At 35.6% G+C, this 24,218-nt stretch overlaps 2 protein-coding genes across 2 annotated transcripts; both read right to left on the bottom strand.

Annotated features, from left to right (window-relative positions):
* Positions 1–306: 306 nt before the first annotated feature.
* LOC113275821 lies at positions 307–816 on the bottom strand. The gene has a single exon (XM_026525413.1). It carries the CDS (start codon positions 814–816, stop codon positions 307–309), a length of 510 nt encoding a protein of 169 aa, XP_026381198.1.
* A 914-nt stretch (positions 817–1,730) lies between these two features.
* Positions 1,731–2,975, bottom strand: LOC113326950 (VQ motif-containing protein 20-like). The gene is made up of 2 exons (XM_026574606.1): positions 2,833–2,975; positions 1,731–2,705 (listed from the first exon to the last, which is right to left on the bottom strand). The coding sequence occupies exon 2, from the start codon at positions 2,688–2,690 to the stop codon at positions 1,944–1,946; it is 747 nt and encodes a 248-aa protein (XP_026430391.1). The 5' UTR covers positions 2,691–2,705; positions 2,833–2,975; the 3' UTR covers positions 1,731–1,943.
* Positions 2,976–24,218: the final 21,243 nt, after the last annotated feature.

The following is a 24,218-nucleotide window of genomic DNA, read 5'->3' as shown; positions in this document are numbered from 1 at the left end:
ATAAGCCGGCATAGACGTACGGAAACCGGATGGTGTGGGCAACAATGGTGGGTTCGCAGATGAAGAGGTTGTTCGGCCGGATCCAGAACGATTGTCAGTGGACTGAGCTTTGTGTCCTCTTTTTCCCGAGTTCTGATGATGAGAACGGGAGTTGTTACGTTCCACTGGAGAAACAGCAGCAGCGAGGGCAGTTGGAGCAGGTGCAATGGAATGTTGTGCACGTATGATTTCCTCGGTACAGAGTTGAGAGCGTGCAACATCAAAGGTAGGCATGGACTGTTGTATAAAAGAGGCTACGATATTGTATTATTCCGGAAGACCATTCACCAGTTGGATTACGAGACGTTTATCACTCATAGGAAAATCAAGATCATGCAATCGATTAGACAGAGATTTGAGCTTGTCACAATAATCATCAACACTAGCACAATCAGAAAATTTAAGATTCACAAACTTACTCTCACGATTTGCAGCACGGCTGCCTTTGTTGTCTTGAAAAAGTGTTTTAAGATGATCCCAAATCTCCTTTGCATTTTTTCCTTTCTTGAGAACGGTGAGCATTAAATCCTTAGTCATGGTAGCGAAGATCCATTGACGACAGAGAGCATCCAACTTCTTTTCAGTATCGGCATCAACATTTGCAGGTTTTTGTGATCCATCAATTAGGAAGAGTAATCGATGTGCTTGGAGATGAAGTTCAAAGAGAAAAACCCACGACGAATATTCATCTTGTTTGATGTCTAAGATAACGGGGATTAGTGTTTTGATGTTTGTGACGGCGAAAGCCGGGTGAAGAGATTTCTTTTCTCCTGCCATTGTTTAAGGTTTTTAGAAGAGGAATCGATGGGTGACTGATACCATCTTGGATTGAGAATAATTCCCTTGGAGAATAAAGTTCTCCAGGATTCAGTTTTATATTCAAAACCAATAATATTTTTTGGAAAATACAAGAGTTATGCCGAAAATAATTCTCCTTATTCTAAATAAGGTAAACATGATAATATGCATTCTATTAATTGGTAAGGAGATAGGATTTTGATTCCTGACTAGATCAGGACACGGTAATAATTATGTGTCCTTGATAAACTAGGAGAGACTGACGAGAATTCTCATCAAATCATAACTACATGACCTGTGTTTAAAAAATTAAGTGTTCTTGTAACATAACGATCAATACACTTTGGACCAACGGTTAGCTTTAATTTTTTTTCGTGAAAACCATGGGCTACATGCCTTTCCCCTTTATTTTGACACCTTTTTTCCTCTTTGATCAACAAAGTTCGTTTATAAAGGAACTATGGGTTTCAGCCAGTAACTCCTTCACTGCATTTCCATAAGCAATTCAATATCCGAGTCCTAAACCCAAACGCGTCTTTCGATTACATACCATTACTACTTTCACCAATTTTGTCCAAGATGAATGTGGTACGCTATAAATAGACTTGAAAAAGAGTTTGAGACAAACAAAATAAAATGACTTTAAGCCAACGTTTCTAAGGTTCTTCGGATGTTGGTTATAGGTGAGCACTTCCCAGGTTATAAGACTCCCTACTGGGGAGGTTGCTATTCGGCCACATCTGAGTTAGAAAGCGCATGACAAGGGAAATTGTCAATGGATCTGATGCTTTAGCAAACAACTTTTTTGCAATGGCCTTAAGTGGCTCTGCTACAAAAATCTTAAAAAGTTGAATGATTCTAAACAAATTCAAAATGTAAATGTTGAGAACAAGTAAAAGAAAATTGTATGAGTGTTCATTTCAACAAATAACTTTATTACAATGAATAAATTCAACAAAATGAATAATGGATGTAAATTGCCTAAGAATGAATGAATAAATGAAATGGGAATGGGAATTGCCTAGTGAAAACTGTATTCAGAAACAACAACTGGAAATTCCTACACAAAAATGGAGATTAAATCCTACCAAAATTTCAATTCCTTTTTAATATTCTGGTTTGGTAATTTCAGCTGAATTACCCGTAGGAGGAAAAATCATAGGACTAGGATATCTACTATAAAAAGATCTAGTTATATAAGGAAACTCTAATGAATTTGGGGTGAAAATCGGAATATCAGTTATATAAGGATTATTATTATTATTATGATTCATCGGATCCATAGACCCCGAAGAACTAACCTGATGAATATTCGATCCAAATCCACCACCACAATTCTCATCGGTGGTAACGACAGACGACGAACCCGTATCATCTCCTCCTCTCAGATTATTACTACTACCATTATTATTAAACTTATTAATCCCATTCGATGACACAGATTGTTTCGTATCCACCGGACCACCACCGGATTGATTTTGTTGTTGATCGGCATGAGATAATCCAGTTAGTTTCTGGACAAGCGCCATGAAATCACGAGCTTGTGTGTGTATGACTTTCGGCGAATGAGTGTAGATAATAACAGGATGTCTCTGCTGTTGTTGCTGATGATTCTTCGAAGAACTCATATTAATAACACCATTGATCGAAGATGTGGCTGATGATGTTAACGACGAAGATGATGATTTATGGATTTGGTGAGATTCTTTATTAATCTTCAACGGCAATGGAGTACCAGATTTACGTAAACAATTAACGTCGTTAATAACTAACCTCCGTTGCTGCTGCTGTTGTTGTCGATGAAGATCGGTGTCGTCGTGGTGGTGATGGTGACGGAATTGTGATGGACTCATGATGATGATAATATCCTGCAAAATCATTAACAACAATGGATAATAATTAGATTTAGTACGAGGTTTTGATAAACGGCTGCTAATTTCATGATTATTTGAGGTTAATTAATTAATTTTTTTTTTGTTTAATTATGAAACTTACATTAAATTATTATACGGTTGATTAAACAGAGATTCTTTTCTTTTTGCCTCGGTGCTTGTTTTTTTGATGAACAGATTGGAACCAGAGAGATTTAGAAAAGTATATGGGGTTGTTATTATGAATCATATACTAGTGAATGTGAGATATACGAAATTATGAAGAGTTTATTTAAAAAAATTTGTTTCTTAATCGAGAAATTGAAGGAACTGAATTCGGGATACATTACCGATAAACACCTTCTAACATTTTATTACGCACGTGGCATAAATAAATCACCTAACAGTTTGTACGGTATGTGTACGACCTATGTTGTACAGTACGGATATACTTCAAAGTACGGAAACAGGTCATTTGTCCAAATTTTTTAAATCACGGTTCAAATGGACGAGTAAAAAATAGTTTGGGTGAAATGGCCAAAAAAAAAATAGTAACAATGAAACTGGTTTCATGCTAACTTAAATTTAAAAAATAGTAAGGATGAAACTGGATACATCCTGTGTAAATTAAAAATAAGAAAAAATATTTGAAAATGGGCACGATGAAACTGGTTACATCGTGCCTATTTTTATAATTTTGTCCATTTAAACAGTATCAAAATCTAACTGTCCATTTCATCCAGAAATTATTGATTTTGGTCTTTTTAATCAAATTTGTGTTCAAAGTACACAAAAGGTATCCATATTGGATACGTACTAGTAACTACTAAATGGGATATGCGGAAAAGATATACTCTTCATATTATCTTCACTTTAGAATTTTTTTTCTTTTTGGGTAAATTTTACTGTAATTATTAAGGAATAAGATTGCGCAAAAGATTACCAAATTTTACGGGACGTTATTAACTCAGTAGTAGGATGATTTTGTTTACCGGACGGTACTTCACAAAGACACTGGCACTTGCTACGTATGCAATGAAAATCCCAATAATTTAACATGATTCCTTATCTTCGAATAGGAAACAAATTAACAAAACTATATGGAAAACCCGCACAAGATACACAGTAATAATTTGTTAGAGCCGCCCACCCCACTGTCACTAAAGCCACCAAGGCCCTTCGACCCCTAATCCACGACTCCTACACTTTTCCTACCAGGAGCTTTCCCACCCACTTCACTCCACGGAAAACATTATCAATGGCACCAACCGTCTTGATCAACGATCGTATTAACATACCTCAGGTCCAAAATTACCTTCACCCAAAACAATGGAAATTATCTGACAAAAATAAAAAAAAATGTATTAACATACTATTCACGGTTTCAGAGGCAATCTATAGTAGAAACTCTTTTAATTAATACTCGATTATTTAATAAACTCTCTTAAATAATATGTTTGGCCGGTTCCGAATCGGGGATGTTAAATAGTACCACATCGCCTAGGGCAACCTAGGATCCATGCTTAATAAGCCATGGGCAACCCTAACCTTGCAAGCCGGTTTTCGAGGTTAGTTAGGCCCGAGCATTCCTATCATGGCATCAGAGATAGGAAAGATATGAGAACCAGTTTCCGCTGCAATACAATCCAGAGAAAATACAACCCAGAGAAAACATAGTTATCATGTCAAGAGAAGATTCTCAACCTATCATTGTCCGTTTTGATGGAACCAATTACAATCACTGGTCATTCCTCATGAGGAGTTTTCTTAAAGGGAAGAGTATGTGGAAGTATGTCGATGGTATAGAAAAGAAACCTACAACAAGCAGTTCTGTTGAAAAAGGGAAAGAAAATGAAACACAGAAAAAGGATCCAAAAGAAGAATGGGAGATTAACAATCACAGGATTCTCACTTGGATTGGAAACACAGTCATTCCTTCCATAAGCATGCAACTCACAAGTTTTGAGGTAGCCAAAGATGCATGGGATTTTCTTTCGAAAAGGTACACCCAAATTAACTTTGCTCAGAGGTATAAACTCGAACAAGATATTAGATCTATGAAACAATCGCATGATCAGTCTATTTCTGTTTTTCATTCTGAGATGTCTTTAATCTGGAATCAATTAGCACTCATGGAACCAATATGGACCGCAGATTTGGAATTGTGGCAGAAGTATAGAGAGGAAACACGTTTAGTTCAGTTTCTAATGGCTTTGCGTGATGAGTTTGAGTCTGTTAGGGCATCAGTCCTTCATCGATCACCTCTTCCCACGGTGGAAGTTGCTTTCTTTGTCTGAACTTATTATAGAAGAAACAAGGAAAAGAATCACACCGAAGATATCAGGAGTATTTGTTGTGCCCTCACGATCTAGCCCTAACAATTTTCCAAGAAACTCAAATGCTCAAGTGCAACGTGATATGTCTCAAGTATAGTGTCATAACTGCAAGACCTTTGGACACTTGGCAAGGAACTGCAATCTCCCATCGGCCAATACATCACCTACTGCCACAATATCTGACACACCCACAACACAGTGTGGGTATTGTAAGGAATTTGGTCACTCATCTAGATTCTGCACCTCACCAACCTCAAGAAACATGAGAAGGATCAATGCTAATGGAGGAAACAAATTAAATACACCTACCAGATTTACGACAACTCCAGTTTCATCTGCAACAGATCCATATGCAACATCGACAACCTCATATGCATTAGTTGTACCTGGTGGTGGTTCAGCACCAAACCTTGCTGATATTCAAGAGATGATTAAACAAGCACTCTCAATTGGTAATAACCCTACATCTGCATCTTCCTTCTCTATCTCCTTAGGTATTTATTCAACATAATGGTTTCTCGGCTCAGGAGCATCAAACCATATGACTTTTAATCAAAAGTTTTTTGAAAGTCTTCATCCTGTCATCACCCCTAAGATTCATATTGTTGATGGATCAACAGTAACTGCAAGTCATATAGGCTTGGTCAACAATTCAAATAACTTCTATGTACCAGATGTGCTTCTTGTTCCAAATATTACAATGAATCTTATTTCAGTTGGTCAACTGTGTGATCAAGGTTATAACACATATTGTTTTCCTTTTGGTTGTGCTATACAAGATCTCAAAACCGGGAAGCTAGTTGGGATAGGCCGTAGAGTTGGTCGGTTGTATCTCCTTTAATCTCTTGCTCTCTCAGCGGAATCTAAAAGTCATGTCGTAGTTGCTACTCCCACTGCACCTGTGTCAATATCTCGCTTCATGTCTTGGCATTCTAGGTTAGGTCATGCTTCCTTTTCTCGTCTTTCATATATGATAAATAAGGGTTTACTAGGAGATACTCGGTTAGATAAAGAACCAAATTGCATCTCTTGTAAACTGGCAAAACAACCAACTCTTTCTTTTAATCTTAGCACTTCTGTCTCAACTGAACCTTTTGCTCTTATACATTCTGATGTCTGGGGTAAATCTCCAATTATGTCAAAGGGAGGTGCTTTGTATTATGTCAGTTTTATTGATGATTATTCGCGTTATACATGGGTATATCTATTCAGCTCTAGAGCAGATTTTCTTAAGTTATATGTTGATTTCTCAACCATGATAAAAACTCAGTTTGGTAAAATTTTCGTGCTGATCAAGGAGGGGAATATATTTCCAATCCATTCAAAGAATTTCTTAAAAGCCAAGGAACCATTCTTTAACTGTCATGTACTGAAACTCCAGAACAAAATGGAGTTGCAGAACGTAAACACCGTCATATTATAGAGACAGATAGAACTCAGTTAATTTCTGGATCAGTTCCTTCAAATTTCTGGGGAGAATCAGTCCTTACTGCAGTCTACACCATCAATAGAGTCCCAACAACTGTCATAGGAGGAATGTCACCTTATGAGCGTCTCTATGGTAAGAAACCAAAGTATTCTGAGCTTCGAGTCTTTGGTTCAACTTGTTTTGTACTCCTTCCAGAACGTGAACGTCATAAACTTGGTCAAAAGAATATCTTGTGTGTCTTCCTTGGTTATGGTATTGAACAAAAAGGGTATCGTTGTTATGATCCAGTTAATAGAAAGCTTCGTGTCTCTCGTCATGTCACATTCTGGGAGAAAGTTCTATTCTGGTCACTTCCAAGCAGCAAATCATCATCTTTTGATTCTTTCACTTATTCTGATCTATTTCCTAGTGAATCCGATCCTAGCACTTTTCCTATATATACTCTTGAAAGTCCATCTCCTCTAGTTGTTGATCCACCAAATACGGATGACCAAGACCACTCTACGACTCAACCTAACAGTCAACTCAGGAACGAGATCCTGATTCTGAAGAAAATTCTTTGCCACCTCGCAATCGAAGACCACCAGCTAAGTATGCAGACTATCACTGTTCCTTGTCTTCTATTTTGTCATTTTATGAACCAAAAACATACATAGAAGATGCAGCCATTCCAGAATGGAAAGATTCATTGGATGATGAATTGGAAGCACATGCAGAGGCAGGCACATGGGAAATGGTGGACCTTCCTCCTGGAAAATCGGTTGTTGGAAGCAGATGGGTCTATAAAGTTAAGACCAAGTCAGATGGTGAGTTTGAACGATGTAAATCACGAGTTGTTGCAAAAGGTTATACACAAGAGTATGGTGTTGACTATGAAGAAACATTTGCACCAGTGGCCAGAATGGTTACAGTTCGTACATTACTTGCTGTTGCTGCAGCACGACAATGGGGGCTTCATCAAATGGACGTGAAAAACGCGTTTCTTCATGGTGAGTTACAAGAAGAGGTTTGCATGCAACCTCCTCCTGGTTTGCCTCATGAACCTAATAAAGTATGTAAGCTTCGACGGGCATTATATGGACTCAAACAAGCACCTCGTGCTTGGTTTGAGAAGTTTAGCAATGAAATTCTCCAGTATGGATTTACAAAAAGCTTCTGTGATTCAGCTATGTTTGTCAGATCGTCAGAAAAAGGAATTGTCATTCTTCTCTTGTATGTTGACGACATGGTTATTACTGGCAGTGATCTACAAGGTATTACTGAACCCAAATCATATCTCAGTGATTGTTTTAAGATGAAATATCTTGGATATTTAAGTTACTTTATTGGCATTGAAGTTGGCATGTCACCCATTGGTTATTTCATATCACAAGTCAAATATGCATCTGAGATTCTATAGCGTGCAGGGCTATCTGACAATAAGGTAACTGACACACCTCTTGAATTGAATGTAAAATACAGTCCTACAGATGGGAATCTCTTGTCTAATCCAACAATGTATCGTCAACTAGTAGGGAGTCTAAATTACTTGACCATTACGAGACCAGACATAAGTCATGCAGTTCACATAGTAAGTCAGTTTATGTCTGCTCCAAGATCTACTCATTATGCAGCTGTTCTCAGAATTTTAAGATATATCAAGGGGTCTCTTCATCAAGGTATGTGTTTCTCATCAAAGTCTGATCTCACTCTTCAAGCTTACTCAGATTCCGATTGGGCTGGGGATATTACAGATAGAAAATCTATTACATGCTATTGTTTATTCTTGGGAGACTCGTTGATTTCATGGAGAAGTAAGAAACAAAGTGTGGTTTCTTGTTCAAGTGCTGAAGCAGAGTATAGAGCACTTGCTCACACCACATCTGAACTCATTTGGTTAAGGTGGCTACTTCGTGATATGGGAGTTCTAATTTCTGCTCCTACACCACTGTATTGTGATAACAAGGCTGCTATTCAAATTACACACAATGATGTATTTCATGAGCGTACAAAACATATAGAGATAGATTGTCATTTTACTCGTCATCATTTCAAGAAAGGTACAATCACTCTTCCACATTTTAAATCAGAATTTCAAGTGGCTGATCTTTTCACCAAGACTCACTCTGGAGCTCGTCTTCGATTCTTAATTTCCAGACTCAAGATGTGTACTCCACCACGCTGAGTCTGAGTGGGGGGGGGGGGGGGGGTGTTAAGATATGGTCAAGATATGATATATCTTGACATTATTGTGTTTGTTATTTGGTTGTAACTGCATATATATTCTTTCTGTATATATCCTAGATATTGTTAGGTGTATCTTTTATTTGCCTTATCTAGTTATTAGGTGTATCTTTTATTTGCCTTATCTAGTTGTTAGGTGTATCTTTTATTTGCCTTATCTAGTTGTGTAAACATGTATAAATCAGGCTTTTTCCTATCAATGAAGATACATAGAATTATTCTCACAACTACATTAGAATATCTATGCTCATGTTCATCATGGTATCAGAGCCAGTCCCCTCTCAACCCAACCATGTCCATCCGTGTGTCCGTGGTTTCCGTATCACCCATCAGTATAGCCCAGTCAGCGGCTTTCGTATCATACCCGTCAGTGTAGCCCAATCAGCGGCTGTCATACCCATCAGTTCAGTGTAGCCCTAGTCGTTGAGGGGGAGTGTTAAATAGTACCACGTCGCCTAGGGAAACCTAGGATCCATGCTTAATAAGCCATGGGCAACCCTAACCTTGAAATCCGTTTTTCGAGGTTAGTTAGGCCCGAGGATTCCTAACAGGGGACAACGTGTCAAATTAATAATTCGCTAAAATTATAAGATAATACTTTTTTGATTATCTATGTAAGCCCCATATGAAATATAAATTAATAATGCATTACATATATATATATATATATTCAATACATTAACGATTTACGAAGACTTTTTGAAAAATGATTTAATTGTCTTCCATTTTTTTGCTAAAATCAATATCACATTCAATTACATCCTTAATTTTTCTTATAATTGCATGAATTTTGGTTTTGTTGGATTATCCTTCTTGTACTTGAATAATGCTCTACGAATTTCATCGGTCATTGTTGATTTTTTAACACCTTTAAGATGAGAAGCCATACTTGTGTGTATGATTTTTTTGTGTTAGTAGTATGATTTCATATTGTATTTATATAAAATATTTTTTATTTGTTAGTAGTCTGATTTCATATTGTATTTCTATATGAATTTTTTATTTTTTGATAAAAATTTATTTAGAAAATATGATTTGATATTGTGTTTATAAAAAAATATGATTTGATATTTGATATTGGCATATTGTATTTACATAGGAAATATAAAAGATATGATATGGTATCTTGTTTGTATAGAAACTAGAAATTTATCAATAAATTAATAAGTATTAATTTATCGGTTAATTAATATCTCGCTTAATTAAGAAATTTTGATAGTCCCGATGACATTAATTTATAGAGTTTTTACTGTACTATCGAAACCTAGCAACACTTTCATGATATCAGGGCTGAGATAGCTTCCATGATAAGCATGGGGGACTTCTACTTCCATGACTGGAAGATCTTCGACCAAAATAATGGAAAAACCGATTAACTAAAACTGAAAACAATCACACATAGTTGTGCATCATCACGAAATGAACCAGATATCGTGGCAAGAGATATCAATGCACTTGCTCATTAATCTTGCAAGACACGATTAGAACAAGCTAATTAATTAACATTGACTCTCCAGTACAGATTAATTCCAAGCCATGTACAAGCCGGAAGTCACCCACCATAAGCAATTGTCAACGTTTCGTAGTCTGTAGAACTGGCATGAGGAAGATTGATGAGAAGCCGAAGCTTACAATGAAAATAAATTGAAATTGATAACTTGAAAAGGATAAATAATCAACCAATTTAGTTTCTTCTATCCTTTAAATAAAGGAAGAACCTAATAATGGAGATTCTTCTCAAATAACTTACAATTTCTACCCAATTAAATTGGAAACTATAAGATTATGAGAGGCATCTAGTTGATACTCTAGAATTAGATGATCTAATTCCCCCTAGAGATAACAATTAGGTTTGAAAGAAGAGAACCTCTCATTTTTCACACAATCTTCTAAAACTCCAAAAACTTCCTCCTTTAGCCTTATCTCTTCTAATTTATACTAGCACCAAGGGCATACTTGGCATATTCAAAGTAATTCTAGGATAAACTATAAATGGTGCTTCAATATCGATACGGACATCCACAATACATCCTCCTTCCCTTCTTTAAACAAATTCGTCATCGAATTCTTCAAAGCGTATTCTCCATTTGTGCTTGAACTTCTTTCTTGTTTGAAGACAATTCTACCTCTCCACCTTCCATTGTAGTTACTCACCAAATGTAGCACTTTGTGGTCATCGTTGAGAGCATCCCCAAGTAGTAAAGACACACCAAGTATTTCTTCATTTGTAAATACATCATCCTCCCCTTGTTTGCACAAATTCGTCCACGAATTCTCCAGAGCATATTCTCCATTAGTGCTTGAACTTCTTCCTTGTTTGAAGACAATTTTACTTCTACACTTTCCATTGTATTTACTCGCCAAGTGTAGCACTTTATGGTCATAGTAAAGAGCATCCCCAAGTAGTAATGACACATCAAGTATTTCTTCGTTTGTAAATACATCATCCTCCCCTTGTTTGAAAGAATTCGTCCACGAATTCTTCAAAGCATATTCTCCATTAGTGCATGAATTTCTTCCTTGCTTGAAGAAAATTCTACCTCTACACCTTCCATTATAGTTACTCACCAAATGTAGCATTTTGAGGTCATGGTTAAAAGCATCTCTAAGTAGTAAAGAAAAACCAAGCATTTCTCTCAACCTTGCACGGTAACGAAATCCATGGAACTTGTCTTTAGCGAAAGCCCAAATTGGATTAATATATATTGACTTTCCATTTTGTTGTAGCTTGAGTGAAGGCTTGCTTCCGGTAATTGTCGGTTCACATACTTGAAATTGTTCTCGAGATGCATCTAAGATAGCATTTTCCAATTCAATATCATACCTTGGTACACCAAAATCTTTTACTTCACTACCATTAAATACTTCATCAAAAATTGAACACAAAGGATTGTATTCTTCTTTCTCTTGATTCTTACATGATAGAACTTGGTCCATGATAGTAAAATAATCAAATATTTGATCCACATTCATGACATCTTGATAGATTGAAAGATCACCCACTATTTCACTTTCCCCATGACTCAAATAACTATCAAATTTTGGTGGAGTCATTTCATCAAACATCTTGTGGGAAATTTGTTTATCCTCATATCCACCAACCAAAATTGATACATCTAGTTCACTTACATCATCACAATCATTAGGTAGAATCCTTTCTTGGTTATGGAGACTTACAAGTTTCCAATAATATTCTTCACAAATTTCTCCCATTCTTAGATACATATCATCAAACACTTCATGTACAATATTCATTAACACATCCTTTGAATGAATCATACCCAAATTAACTTCTCTTTTGTAAACCATGGTGAAATCAATATAAGATTGAAAAACCCAATTTGAAAATACTATCAAAGAACATAAAAATCAACCCAAAATACTTGATAAAGAGATTAGTAATGTTCACCTCAAGAACAAGTATCTTCACCAATCACACATTTTCCCCTTGAGAATCAAACCAAAGCTCTTGATACCAAATGATGAGAAGCCGAAGCTTACAATGAAAATAAATTGAAATTGATAACCTGAAAAGGATAAGTAATCAACCAATTTAGTTTCTTCTACCCTTTAAATAAAGGAAGAACCTAATAATGGAGATTCTTCTCAAATAACTTACAATTTCTAGCCAATTAATTGGAAACTATAAGATTATGAGAGGCATCTAGTTGATACTCTAGAATTAGATGATCTAATTCCCCCTAGAGATAACACTTAGGTTTGAAAGAAGAGAACCTCTCATTCTTCACACACTCTTCTAAAACTCCAAAAACTTCCTCCTTTAGCCTTATCTCTTCTAATTTATACTAGCACCAAGGACATACTTGGCATATTCAAAGTAATTCTAAGATAAACAATAAATGGTGCTTCAATATCGATATGGGATATCCACAATACATGGAAGATTTATAATGCTGATGGTTATTACTAACTTACTAGGCGACCATTTGTCAACTGATCATTTACCGAAATCCAATGTGGATGTTGATAGTAAAAAATGTTACCCCTTATTCAAAATGTTTGGTCAATTACGGTCATTACATTTCTAAGTGAAAAGAACATGATAAAAAAAGTATACGTGCCGAGTACGTTTCTGTACTTCCCTATTAAAGGAAATCAAATTTTGGTTCTAGCCTTCATTATGAATGTGAAAGTCATCTGGTAACTAAATTACCCGAGAGTGTTGCTAATTTTCTTAGACCATGCTACTTGCTTAACCTGTTTTCCCACTATAGGTGTGTTTCACAGACCCGCCTAGGAGCCTATGAGGTCATGCGGATCCAAAAGATTATTCTTGTTTACAGGACTTTAGCATCCAAATGAGCCTCCTCTTAATTGAAGGCTGAATATTATTGTGGTTGAAGATGTATTTACGAGTCTTCTGCAAAATATTGAATCTGTTAAAGTATCTAATTTATAGTTTAGAGCATATTGTGGGCATCAAACTATTACACCGGGGAAAATATGTGGTTTTAGCAGCATTCATCAGTTTGCATAAGAAAATGCGTGTCAACCATAAACACTTGTTCATTAATTAATGCCACAGCAAACATACAATTAGATACATGTGTTAATTAGCAGTAGCGTTGTTTTGATGTTTATTAAGTATTCTGCTGCTAATTTACCTCGACTTTCTACCAAAGATTCCGGACCACGTACCCACCACATGCAATAGATAGTAGAATGTGTCATGTGGAAGGATATGATCATATCTTCATATTTAATGTTATGTACTGACTACTGTATCTTCGTATTTAATGTAATGTACTTCGTATATCGCGTCTGTTTGCTATATGGCCCTTCGCAAAGATTTTGGCACTTGCTAGCAAAAGAGACCAGAAAAATAGTTTAATTTCGAAACAAGAATGAAGGGTGAAAAAGAAATTTACAGAACGAAGAGATCATTATTACAAGATCAGAGATAACTAAATTTCCCGAGTAGTGCTAATTTTTCTTAGATCAAATGATGTGCTACTTGGCTTAACCTTGTTTTTCGCATATTGTCTTTTCACACGTACAGCAGTTGTACAAATAATATAATACATGATCATTTTCATACAATTACGTACAACCATAGAATCAATCACGCCATTCTCCTAGCTAAAGTAATACAGTATAATCTTTCTTTCCATGTATATATAGATAGATCACTGACTCTTGGTGATGTGATAATTAATTGCTTTCCTTATTTAATCACTGATTTACGGGAGCATATTAATGAAGATTATTACATGTAGATTATCCGAAAGATAATTCTTGTTTACAAGACGCCTCCGAATGAACTTCCTCTTAACTGAAAGCTTGAATCACATCATTCACATGACACCTAGGGCAAAGTGTTTTCAGGGCCTTCAGATCCGCATGGCTAGAGAAAAACACCATTGTTATCAGTTTCTAATAAGCCACGTTTGTGTAGCAGCTAACTACTGTATATAATTGTCATTTGTAACAATGAATTCTAAGTTAGTTCGAAACACGTCGTCTGCCTAGTGCCTAGAACTCTTGCTAACAATATCGGCTAGCATAGGGTCAAAACCCGAAGGTGAGTGTTACAGTACTTAGCGAATTAGTGCCCATTTCATAGTAAGCAAACAGAACGTCACAAGATGCTATACGAAACTTGGACTAAAAATTAACTTAGTTTCATTGATTCGCGGATAACATTACAGTGATTTAAGAAATAATTAGCTTATACTACTATCCCTGCTGTTATACCATCAATACTAATTACCAAATCCTCGTATCAGTTGGACCTCCAGTGCAGATGAGAGAATCAGCAGTCATCGTGTTTGCATCCGCCAGGAAGGCAATTGTTTAGACAATCGGTTCTGCAGTTGTACTCCGTCTTAACACCTTTAGCAATGCACTCGCGATAACATCTGTTTTGGCATATCCATTTGTTGTTGGTGTCGATACCGGGCATTCATCGTGTTTAATGTAATGTACTTCATTTACTATTTCATGACCCTGTAAAGCCCCAAATTTCCCACCCCTTTTATAGCCCCAATAATGGGATTCTAATACAAAGTAGATACTGCCATTTAGGAAATAAAATCAATCAATCAAATACGTACAGCAATAGAATCAACCAAAATAAAATCAATCAAATTATTCTCCTAGCTAAAATTAATTTTTATTTCCATATATATTTTAAATCATTGACGCTTGGTGATAATCTTGCTTTCCTTATTTAATCACTGATTGGTGTTGGTGAGTGATATCATCTCACATGACATATTTATGAAGATTATTAGGATTCAAAAGATCTTAATTAGCACGCATTCGAATGAGCTTCCTCTTAATTGAATCATATCTTTCACATGATATCTAGGACAAAAGTGTCAAGCCAGCTGAAGGTCCATGTAACATTCTGTAGATAGACTCACTAGGGTAGCTGCTATTGTGTTTACAGGGCCTTCAAATTTCTAACAATGGACTGACTAAATAGGTTCCAGAGCGGCCATGGCTAGAGAAAAATGGAGCTATAAACCCCACAAAATTATCATTGTTATTAGTTTTGAATAAGCGACGTTTGTGTAGAAGCATACTACGTACTGCATATAAGTAGATGGGAAGATTAGTGCCTAATTTCATAGCGTCTGCCTAGAAACTGCTGATCCCCACTGAACTATTGCTACCAATATTGGGCTAGCATTTGGTCAAAAACCGAAGGTTCACATTACACACTACCCCGCTGAATAATGTCCTTTCATATATAAAAAACAAACAGAACACAAAATGCTAAAAAAATTCAGACTAAAAGATAACTTAATTAGTTTTATTCATCCGCGGATAACATTACATAGTTATTTAAGAAATAATTAGTTTATCCTACTATCCCTGCTGTTAGAGGTGTAAAACGTGCCGGCCCGGCACAATCCGGCCCACGAAGTCACGTGCTTAGCGTGTTGCGTGCTGTGCTGGGTTGTGCCAGAGATTCAGACATGCTGTGCTGTGCTGTGCTAAATGGCGTGGCGTGCTGTGCTGTGTCAGAAAAACAAACGTGTTGTGTCGTGCTGGGCTGTGCTAGCACACTTATTTTATATTCTTCAAAATAAATATTTTTGAGATATTTTAATTAGCACATGTATTATTATTAAAATAAATTAGCATAACGAAAATAAAATGTCATAAATTGGCTAAAACAATGATTTTTTTTGTGAAATATGCATCAAATGTGATGTATTGTGTAATATTTTACGCATGACGTGGCGTGCTTTCTTCACGTGTTGTGCTATGCCGCGTGCTAACACATGCTGCGTGCTGTGCTGTGCCGGTGTGCCTATTTGTCTGGCACAACACAGCACATTAAACAAATATATTGTGCCCGTGATGTGCTCGAATTTTAACGTGTTGTGCTGTGCCTTAAACGTGGTGGCCTGTCCCAATTTACACCTCTACCTGCTGTTATACCATCGATGCTAATCACCAAATTAAGGAGCGAATCAGCAGTCGTCGTGTTTGCATCCCCCAGGAAGGCAAGCTTGTATACAATTGGCTCTGCACCTGTAACTCGACTTCTTACCTTTAGCTGTGCACTCGCTATAACACCTTTTTTCGCAGTGTACATATCCATTTGTTGTTGGTGTTGATACTGGGCATTCATCGTGTTTACATCCGCCAGGAAGACATGCTTGTAGGCAATCGGTTCTGCGGTTGTACTTCGACTTCCTACCTTTGGCTAAGCACTCGTCGTAACACCTATTGTCGCAGTGTATATATCCATTTGTTGTTGGTGTTGGTACTGGGAAGTCATCGTGTTTACATCCGCCAGGAAGGCAATCGTTTAGACAATCGCCTCTGCAGTTGTACTCCGTCTTCACACCTTTAGCAATGCACTCTCGATAACAACTTTTTTCGCAGTGGACGTATCCAGCCATGGTTAGTGTTGGTAGTGCTATTGTTACCAACAACATTACCATCAAAACCATTGCAATCGCATTAGCCTTGCTCTCCATTTCTCTTTTTTTTTCTCAAAATGTTTTTGATCACTACTATTGTAAAACTATTATAGAAGACTTGGTTTATAGTTTACAAATGAAGTGTAACTGGGCATTTATACTGGTTGCAAATTCTCAATATGGAAAGAATATATATGACAACCTATGAAAATATTGACATTGTCCTATGATTCATCGATCAATTGACTAACGTGATTATACGATATAAATAGAGAATATATTCTTCTTGAATTCTTGATCTTCTAACCTTATTAGTGTTGACTATGTATCCAAATATATAAGTGTGATCATATATATACTGATTTTTGAGAAAATATGTGATCTTGGCTCTTATTTAGACTTTTATCTAGGAGATGTTACATATATAGTAAATATAAGACCCCATAGTTAAAAAACCATCTCTAGTAGTAAAGGGTTTAGTCCTTAGAATATTTTACATGACAAGATCTTAACCGTTTATTTTTACTTTACCTAATTTCTAAAAAAATAAAATAACTGAAAATAAAATATGACGTGGAGGTGCAACTGAAAGTGTAAATAAGTCTTTCTTTAACACCTTCATATTTATTTTCTCATCCCTTCTAATTTGTAGAATCTAACTATTGGAGATGGATTTATGTTAATTGGGGTCTAAAATCCTACGTGTCATGAAAATCAAAAAGATCCACCCTCTATTGGAGATGCTCTAATGTGCCGTCAATTATTTGCCAAATAAAGGACATTCGATTCGGTATCTTTTTGGAGTTCAAAAAATTTGCCAAATAAATGACATTCAATTAGGTATCTTTTTCCTGGCGTCTTAGGGGCCACCCGGAAAGGATTAGGGGCGACTAATAAGACAAAATAGGGTCACCCAAAACTAAAATAAAGCCACCCCTTATCTCAATTTTTTTGAAATGTCTAAAATGCCCTCTATAATCGATAGCCAATTCTACAATCGGTAGGTTATATTGATGTATGTTGGTTTGTGTTACGAAAGTTATAATCGGTAGTTAAAATAGTAATTTCGTGATGTTAATTTTCTACCGACTATGGTAGTAGCCTCAAATTCAATTTTTTTCAAAAACCAATGGAATTTTGAATTTCTCTATTTGCACAATCGAAAGTTTCATGATGTTTGATGTTCTTTATCTACCGATTGTGGTAGTTTCCCAAAATTCGGAATTTTCAAAAACCAATGGGACTTTGAATTTCTCTATTTGGACAATCGGTGGTTTCGTGATATTTATTATCTACGGATTGTACAATCGGTAGTCTTGTGATGTTCTTTATCTACTGATTATAGTAGTAGCCCTAAATTTCAATTTTTCAAAAACCAATGGAATTTTAAATTTCTCTATTGCTTAATCTGTAGTTTCGTGATATTTACTATCTACCGATTGTACAATCGGTAGTCTGGTGATGTTCATTTATCTACCGATTGTGATAGTTTCCCCAAATTCGAAATTTTCAAAAGCCATTGGAATTTTGAATTTCTCTATTTGCAAAATCGGTAGTTTCATGATATTATTATCCACCGATTGTACAATCGGTAGTCTTGTGATGTTTTTTATCTACCGATTATAGTAGTAGCCCCAAACTCGAAATTTTAAAAAAACCAATGGAATTTTGAATTACTCTATTTGCACAATCGGTAGTTTCATTATGTTTATTACCTATGTCTCGTGATGTTCTTTATCTACCGATTGTGGTAGTTGCCTTAAATTCAAATTTTCAAAAACCAATGGAATTTTGAATTTCTCTATTTGCATAATCGGTAGTTTCGTGATGTTTATTATCTATCGTGATGTTATTTATTTACCGATTGTGATAGTAGCCCCAAGTTCAAATTTTTCAAAACCAATGGAATTTTGGATTTCTCAAAGAAGAGAAGAACATAATCACAACCGGTAGATAAAAAAAAACTAAACTACCGATTATGAAGGGACATATAAGTATTTTCAACCTATTTTGTCTTATTATGTCGCCTCTAATTCTTTCGAGGTCGCCCCTAAAGACGCCAGGATCTTTTGGAGTTCAAAATAAATAAATAAAAATATTTACCTCTAGATTCTAGTAAGTAGTAACAGTTTACCGTGGTAAAGAAAATCATGGGGGTTCTTTTATCAGCTTTTAAGGAGCTCGTCAATGTTGTCACTTGTCATTGTGGCTCAGGCTATTGGGCCTTCAACTTAGCTATATATAATAGTTTTGGGCCAACCTAAACCAATTTGGAGAATGTGACAGGAAATCTGTTTTAACTTTTTGAGTCTTGAGGGCTCCTGGAATTCTAGAAAGGATGTAAAAGGGTGAATCATCTATGTTCTTAGCCAACGGATGTCTTTATTTTATTTATTTATCCATTTTATTTATTTTCAGGCGTAAGCCCGGCCTGCATGTCTCCTGGCAAAGTAGCTACGGAGCTTACTCCCCTGAGTAGATCCGGCCCATTTCCACAATAAAGTTATAAGTATATACATAAGTGGAGTATTTAAAATTCTTACTTAAAATAACTCTAATAAGTATGAGATCTCCAAACTCTTGAGAGCAAACTCGATACGCTAACCTCCTATTTGAGAATCAGGCTTCTGGCTAACTGGGCTAACCTCTGATAGTTGGGACAATAGATGTCTAAAATTTGGGAGATGACTAAGTTATCCTTTAAAAAAAAGTTACTTTACCTAGGATTCGTAAAATGCAGGTTCACCTATCTTCTATTTGTATTGTGAATTCCTATTTATTTTAAGATCATTTTTTTATGCTTTATGGCATTCAAGAATTAGTGGTCAAATCAGAATTCGATAGAAAACTGTAAACACAATTGAATATAACTCCTATCAATTGAGATAGGCAGTGACTAATTGCAACCCACACTAATGTTAATTACAATCTTTCTAAAATGTTGTGAACCTTATTCATGTAGGTAAACGAAACACACTCATCATGTTTGTTGGCGTTAAAAGGGGGTAAAGGAAGTTCCACAGACCAAGCCAAAACGAAGATATTCTTGGAATAAAAGTTTACTCCAGCGAAGAGAAAACTAACGGAAGAGAAAATCAATCCGTTATATCACCAAATAGACAGTATATTTTCACTTTTAAGGCATTGAATTTATTGGACAAAAATTTAGGGTCCGTTCGTAAACCGAAACTTGAATAGTATCTACAATTATTTTGTCTGATCAAAGTATTGATTTGGGATCTAAAATCACCAAGTCTTGCTTCATACACATCTTATATTAAATGAATGATAAATTTCAAAATTTCTGACTTCAGTCTAGGGATTTTTTTATAAACTGTTTTTATCATATATTCAAGATAAAATAAATCATGTTTATATAAACTTAAAAATTTGTGACTCCGCATAAAATATATCATGTTTATATATGATTTTTGAAATAGTAATTTTGTTTATTCAATATTGGTAAAAAATCGCATTGTAATCTCTGATTTTTTAGTGTACGATGAACAAATTTCATGTAAGAGGATTCAACGTCAATTGTGGGGGTGTGGACGGGGAAGACGATGGAGGAAGAAGGAAAGTTTTGTCTACCCACTTAAACAAGGTTCACTATTTATTAAGAAGGGTTGTATTTAGGTTTTGTGTGAGTTGCATTTAGTCATTGCCTTGATTTATAGAAGTTCTCCACAAGATCTTATGTTAATGAAAATGAGAGGGTAATTATTACATTACCAAGGTTTTCGTTCGTGGAGTTGTACGGAAAATCCTTGTAGAATCAATATGTTTAGATCTTAATTCTACAAGATCCCTATAATGATTGTATATATAAACAAGGAAACCTTTATATTATCTAATTAGTATACATATCCACAAGGTCAACCTGCTAGTATGATTTTGAAACTTCAGGATCTGAATTCAGCAAGATAAAGTCTCGGATGATTTGTATTTCAAGATCCGCCGAGAAAAATTGTCTGGGTTGGTTAACGTACTGCTTGTGATACTTTAATTATATGATAAACAATATAATGCGGAAAGAAATAACACAAAACACCAGAAATTTTGTTAACAAGGAAAATTAGATTGTAGAAGAAATCTCCCGGGACATCATCTTGTTTGAATACACACGTTAGATTAAACTAGTACAGAGGCTAGAAAACTACATCCTTCAGATTAGAATGCAATTGAGACTGAACTTTTCCTCTAAACTACCATTGTAGTTGTTCCTCTACGTCTCTTATATCTCTCAACAAGACTAGGAGTTTATTTACAGTCTAATTAGATCTTAAAATATACAAGAATTATGATGATCAAGATAAGATTATGGATAAAACAATTATCAGGTAAAATACAGTCTAACTGTCTTCACGGATCCCAAGTTAAGACTTTAAAAGTCATATCCTAATTATATTTCTGGAGGAAACCTAAGTTTATAGAGGACGACTATTGCAGATACGGCTTTTAACGAGAAAACAATGAGGAGAGGAAAATCCTGGCGTTCTCTTTAGGGTTTTCAATTTTTTTCTTCGATTTTTGATTCATAATGGTTGCAGACATGGCTTTGATTCTTACAGATGGTAACAACAGCAATCAATCTTTCGCTGACAAGGTGAAAGCAAAGAAAACACTACAGCCTACGGCAATAGATATTTCTACTTTACCAAACCCTGAGTTAATCGAGGGTGAACCTTCAGTGGATATTCCTATGGATTTTTTCCAAGAGGGTTGTGTACCATTTCAACACAGTTTCATTGCTCGAATTGATTTCACGGGTTTGAAGTTTAATGAGGTAAAACAAAACCTAGATGCACAATGGCTGTTCTCTGCTAAATTAACAAAAGGGTTTTTATTATTATGCTTAGCTCGGAAGAAGATAAGGAAAAGATACGTAAAAAGGAAATGGTTCATCAGCCAGCATGTTCTTCGTTTGATCGACTGGTATCCAATCTTTAATCCGGAAAGACAAGCAACATCCCATGCAGCTGTTTGAGTGAGAATTCCGGGTTTACCTGTTGAATCGTGGACTGAAAAAACTTTGTTATCCATGGGGAAAGCTCTTGGTACACCGATTGTGGATAAAGAACTTTAGATTTGGATTTTGTTTACTTTGTTGCAGTCTTGGTTGATATTGATTTTGCAAAACATATTCCTGAAAGGATTAGATTAAAATCTGGTGGAAACAAATTTTGGAAATACTTGGACATTCCTAAGTGCCCTAACTTTTGTATGCACTGCAACATTATTGGTCACCATGAGTTGGGGTGTAAAAAGAAGCCAACGAACAAGACAACTCAAAAGAATGCTACAATTGTTGATCAAACTGCTCCAAATTAATCTTGAAAGGAAGTGCAAAACAAAAGGAATGGTCTTAGAAAAAACAATGGACCAGCAAATAAAGTGCATGAGGAGAATGCTAGTAGTTTGGATAAAACTACTCAGCTTGATGCGAATGTTACTCGTTCTGAAGCTAATGTTCATGCAGCAGCAGCTGATACGCAGGTTGCAGCTGATCATTCAACATTGGGGAAAAGGACTAAGTTAGAGAGAACCAGCGCCTTAGTAACCAAGTCTGGCAAGTTTGATGAATTGGAAAGAACTAATCAGACAGTCTCGGATAAGAATATTGCTAGCACGTATTTTACTCCTTTGCAAATTACAGTCAACAATCAGACTCAGTCTTCTGATATCCAGGCTACTGGTGTTGATACAACTAAAACTCCACTATTTAACGCCTTATCTGAAACTGAAGTGGTGCTATCACCTAATAGGTATATTGTCCTCAGTGATGAGATGGGGTTATCCGGTGAGGCTATTCAGGCTGAAATAGTTCGTGAAGAACAGGATATAGAGGAGGAAATGTCACCAGAGCAAGTTGTTGTTAAGGGTAGCAAGTGGGGTTCGTTGGATATGGCGAACAAGGTGTTGTTAAAAAGAAACGGCAGGCAAAGAGAGTCCAGAATTCAGACTCCCAAGCTAATGATAAAGAAAATTCAGTGTCCTCCAAGGAAACAGATTCCAACTCAGGCTCGGAGACGGATGTCAATGACTTGGGAATTAAAGTTCAGAAGGGTTGGTCTCCAGGTTTGATTAAAATTGGTGCTTCCACGGATAGTAACAGTTTGAATAATTCAGATAAAATAAAAAATAAACACACAAAAGGTTTTTAATGCGGGTACTATATTGGAACATTAATGGTGTTGCAAAACTGGATGCTGGCGGTAAGCTGCCTGAGTTAGTTAGAGAGTATAGGCCAGATATTTTGTGTATTGCAGAGCCAAAGGTTCCGTATTCTGACAGTATTATCATGAGATTAAATTTGGATGGTTTTGCACCTAAAGCCATTCATAATTCTACCGTTTCTCTAATTGGGAATTTATGGGTGCTTTGGCTGAATGTTTTTCAAGAACCTGAAGTTATTAACTCTGCCCGTCAAGCTATTACCATTAAGATTGATGGGGTGTTTATATATTTTGTTCATGCTAGTTATTTGCAAGTGACTCGTAGAAGGCTTTGGCAGCAACTCGATTTAAATTAGTCTAGAACGTGTTGGTTATTAGCGATTGGAAAATTTCTTGTTTGGTCCTAGGCCCATATAGTTATTTATAGTAGGGTCCAACCGGATCTTTTTTTTTATCCGGAGGTCCAAAATTAATTAAAACATGGAAATGTCCATAATACCCATTACTACCAAATGTGTGTGTCTACACTGCTTACAAATTTGAGTACATATCTGGTACACTGCTTAAAAATTCGATTACATATTTGCTACACTGTTTACAAATTTGAGCACATATCTGTCGCACTGCTTAGAAATCTGAGTACATATCTGTCGTACTGCTTACAAATCCGATTATATATCTGAATGCTTACAAATTCGAGTCATATTTGCTGCACTGCTTCCAGGTAGAGTACAAATCTGTAAGAATCAATGATAAGTAAATTAGAAAACGTATTACATCACATATATTGTAGGATCATACAAATTAATCTATAATATTTCTTCAGTACAATATTAAATCATAGGAAAAAAAAAGAAAACCTACAAATCCACAGTAAACACAGAAAAATTTATACAAAAGTAGCACATATTTCAGTATTGAGCATAAGTACTCATGGATCAAACAAAAAAAAGTGACAAAACTCTGAATAAAACAGAATCAGAAGTTCTATCAGTACGCCCTGGCAGATCATATGAATTAAGTGAATAAAATTTATGAATAAAACATAATCAAAGCAGTTTTTTCGGTGTTCAATATATGTACTATTGATTCATAGTAACCTAAAAATCAACAGATAAGTAAGGAATCTATGAATATAACAAAATCAAAAGAAGTGATAAGTCTATGAATAAAAATAAAAATCAAAGCATCTTATTTCCAGTATGCGATATATGTACTGTTGGATCAAACAACAAAAATCATTATTTAAACAAAAAATAAACAATTAACTAGGTTTTTTGTCAGTATAGCATATATGTACTGATGGTTCATACACAAACAACCGAAAAAAAACCTAAAACCAGCAAAATAAAACTATTATAATCATATCTAGTAACAAAATGAATAAAAAAAACGTAATTATTCAGTATGTGTATATTACTGCTGGATCAAACAACAACAAAAAA

The sequence above is a fragment of the Papaver somniferum genome, chromosome 1 (assembly GCF_003573695.1).
Source record: "Papaver somniferum cultivar HN1 chromosome 1, ASM357369v1, whole genome shotgun sequence".
NCBI lineage: Eukaryota > Viridiplantae > Streptophyta > Magnoliopsida > Ranunculales > Papaveraceae > Papaver > Papaver somniferum.
The sequence above is the reverse complement of the archived record's forward strand: the minus strand, read 5'-3'. Positions and strand labels throughout refer to the sequence as shown.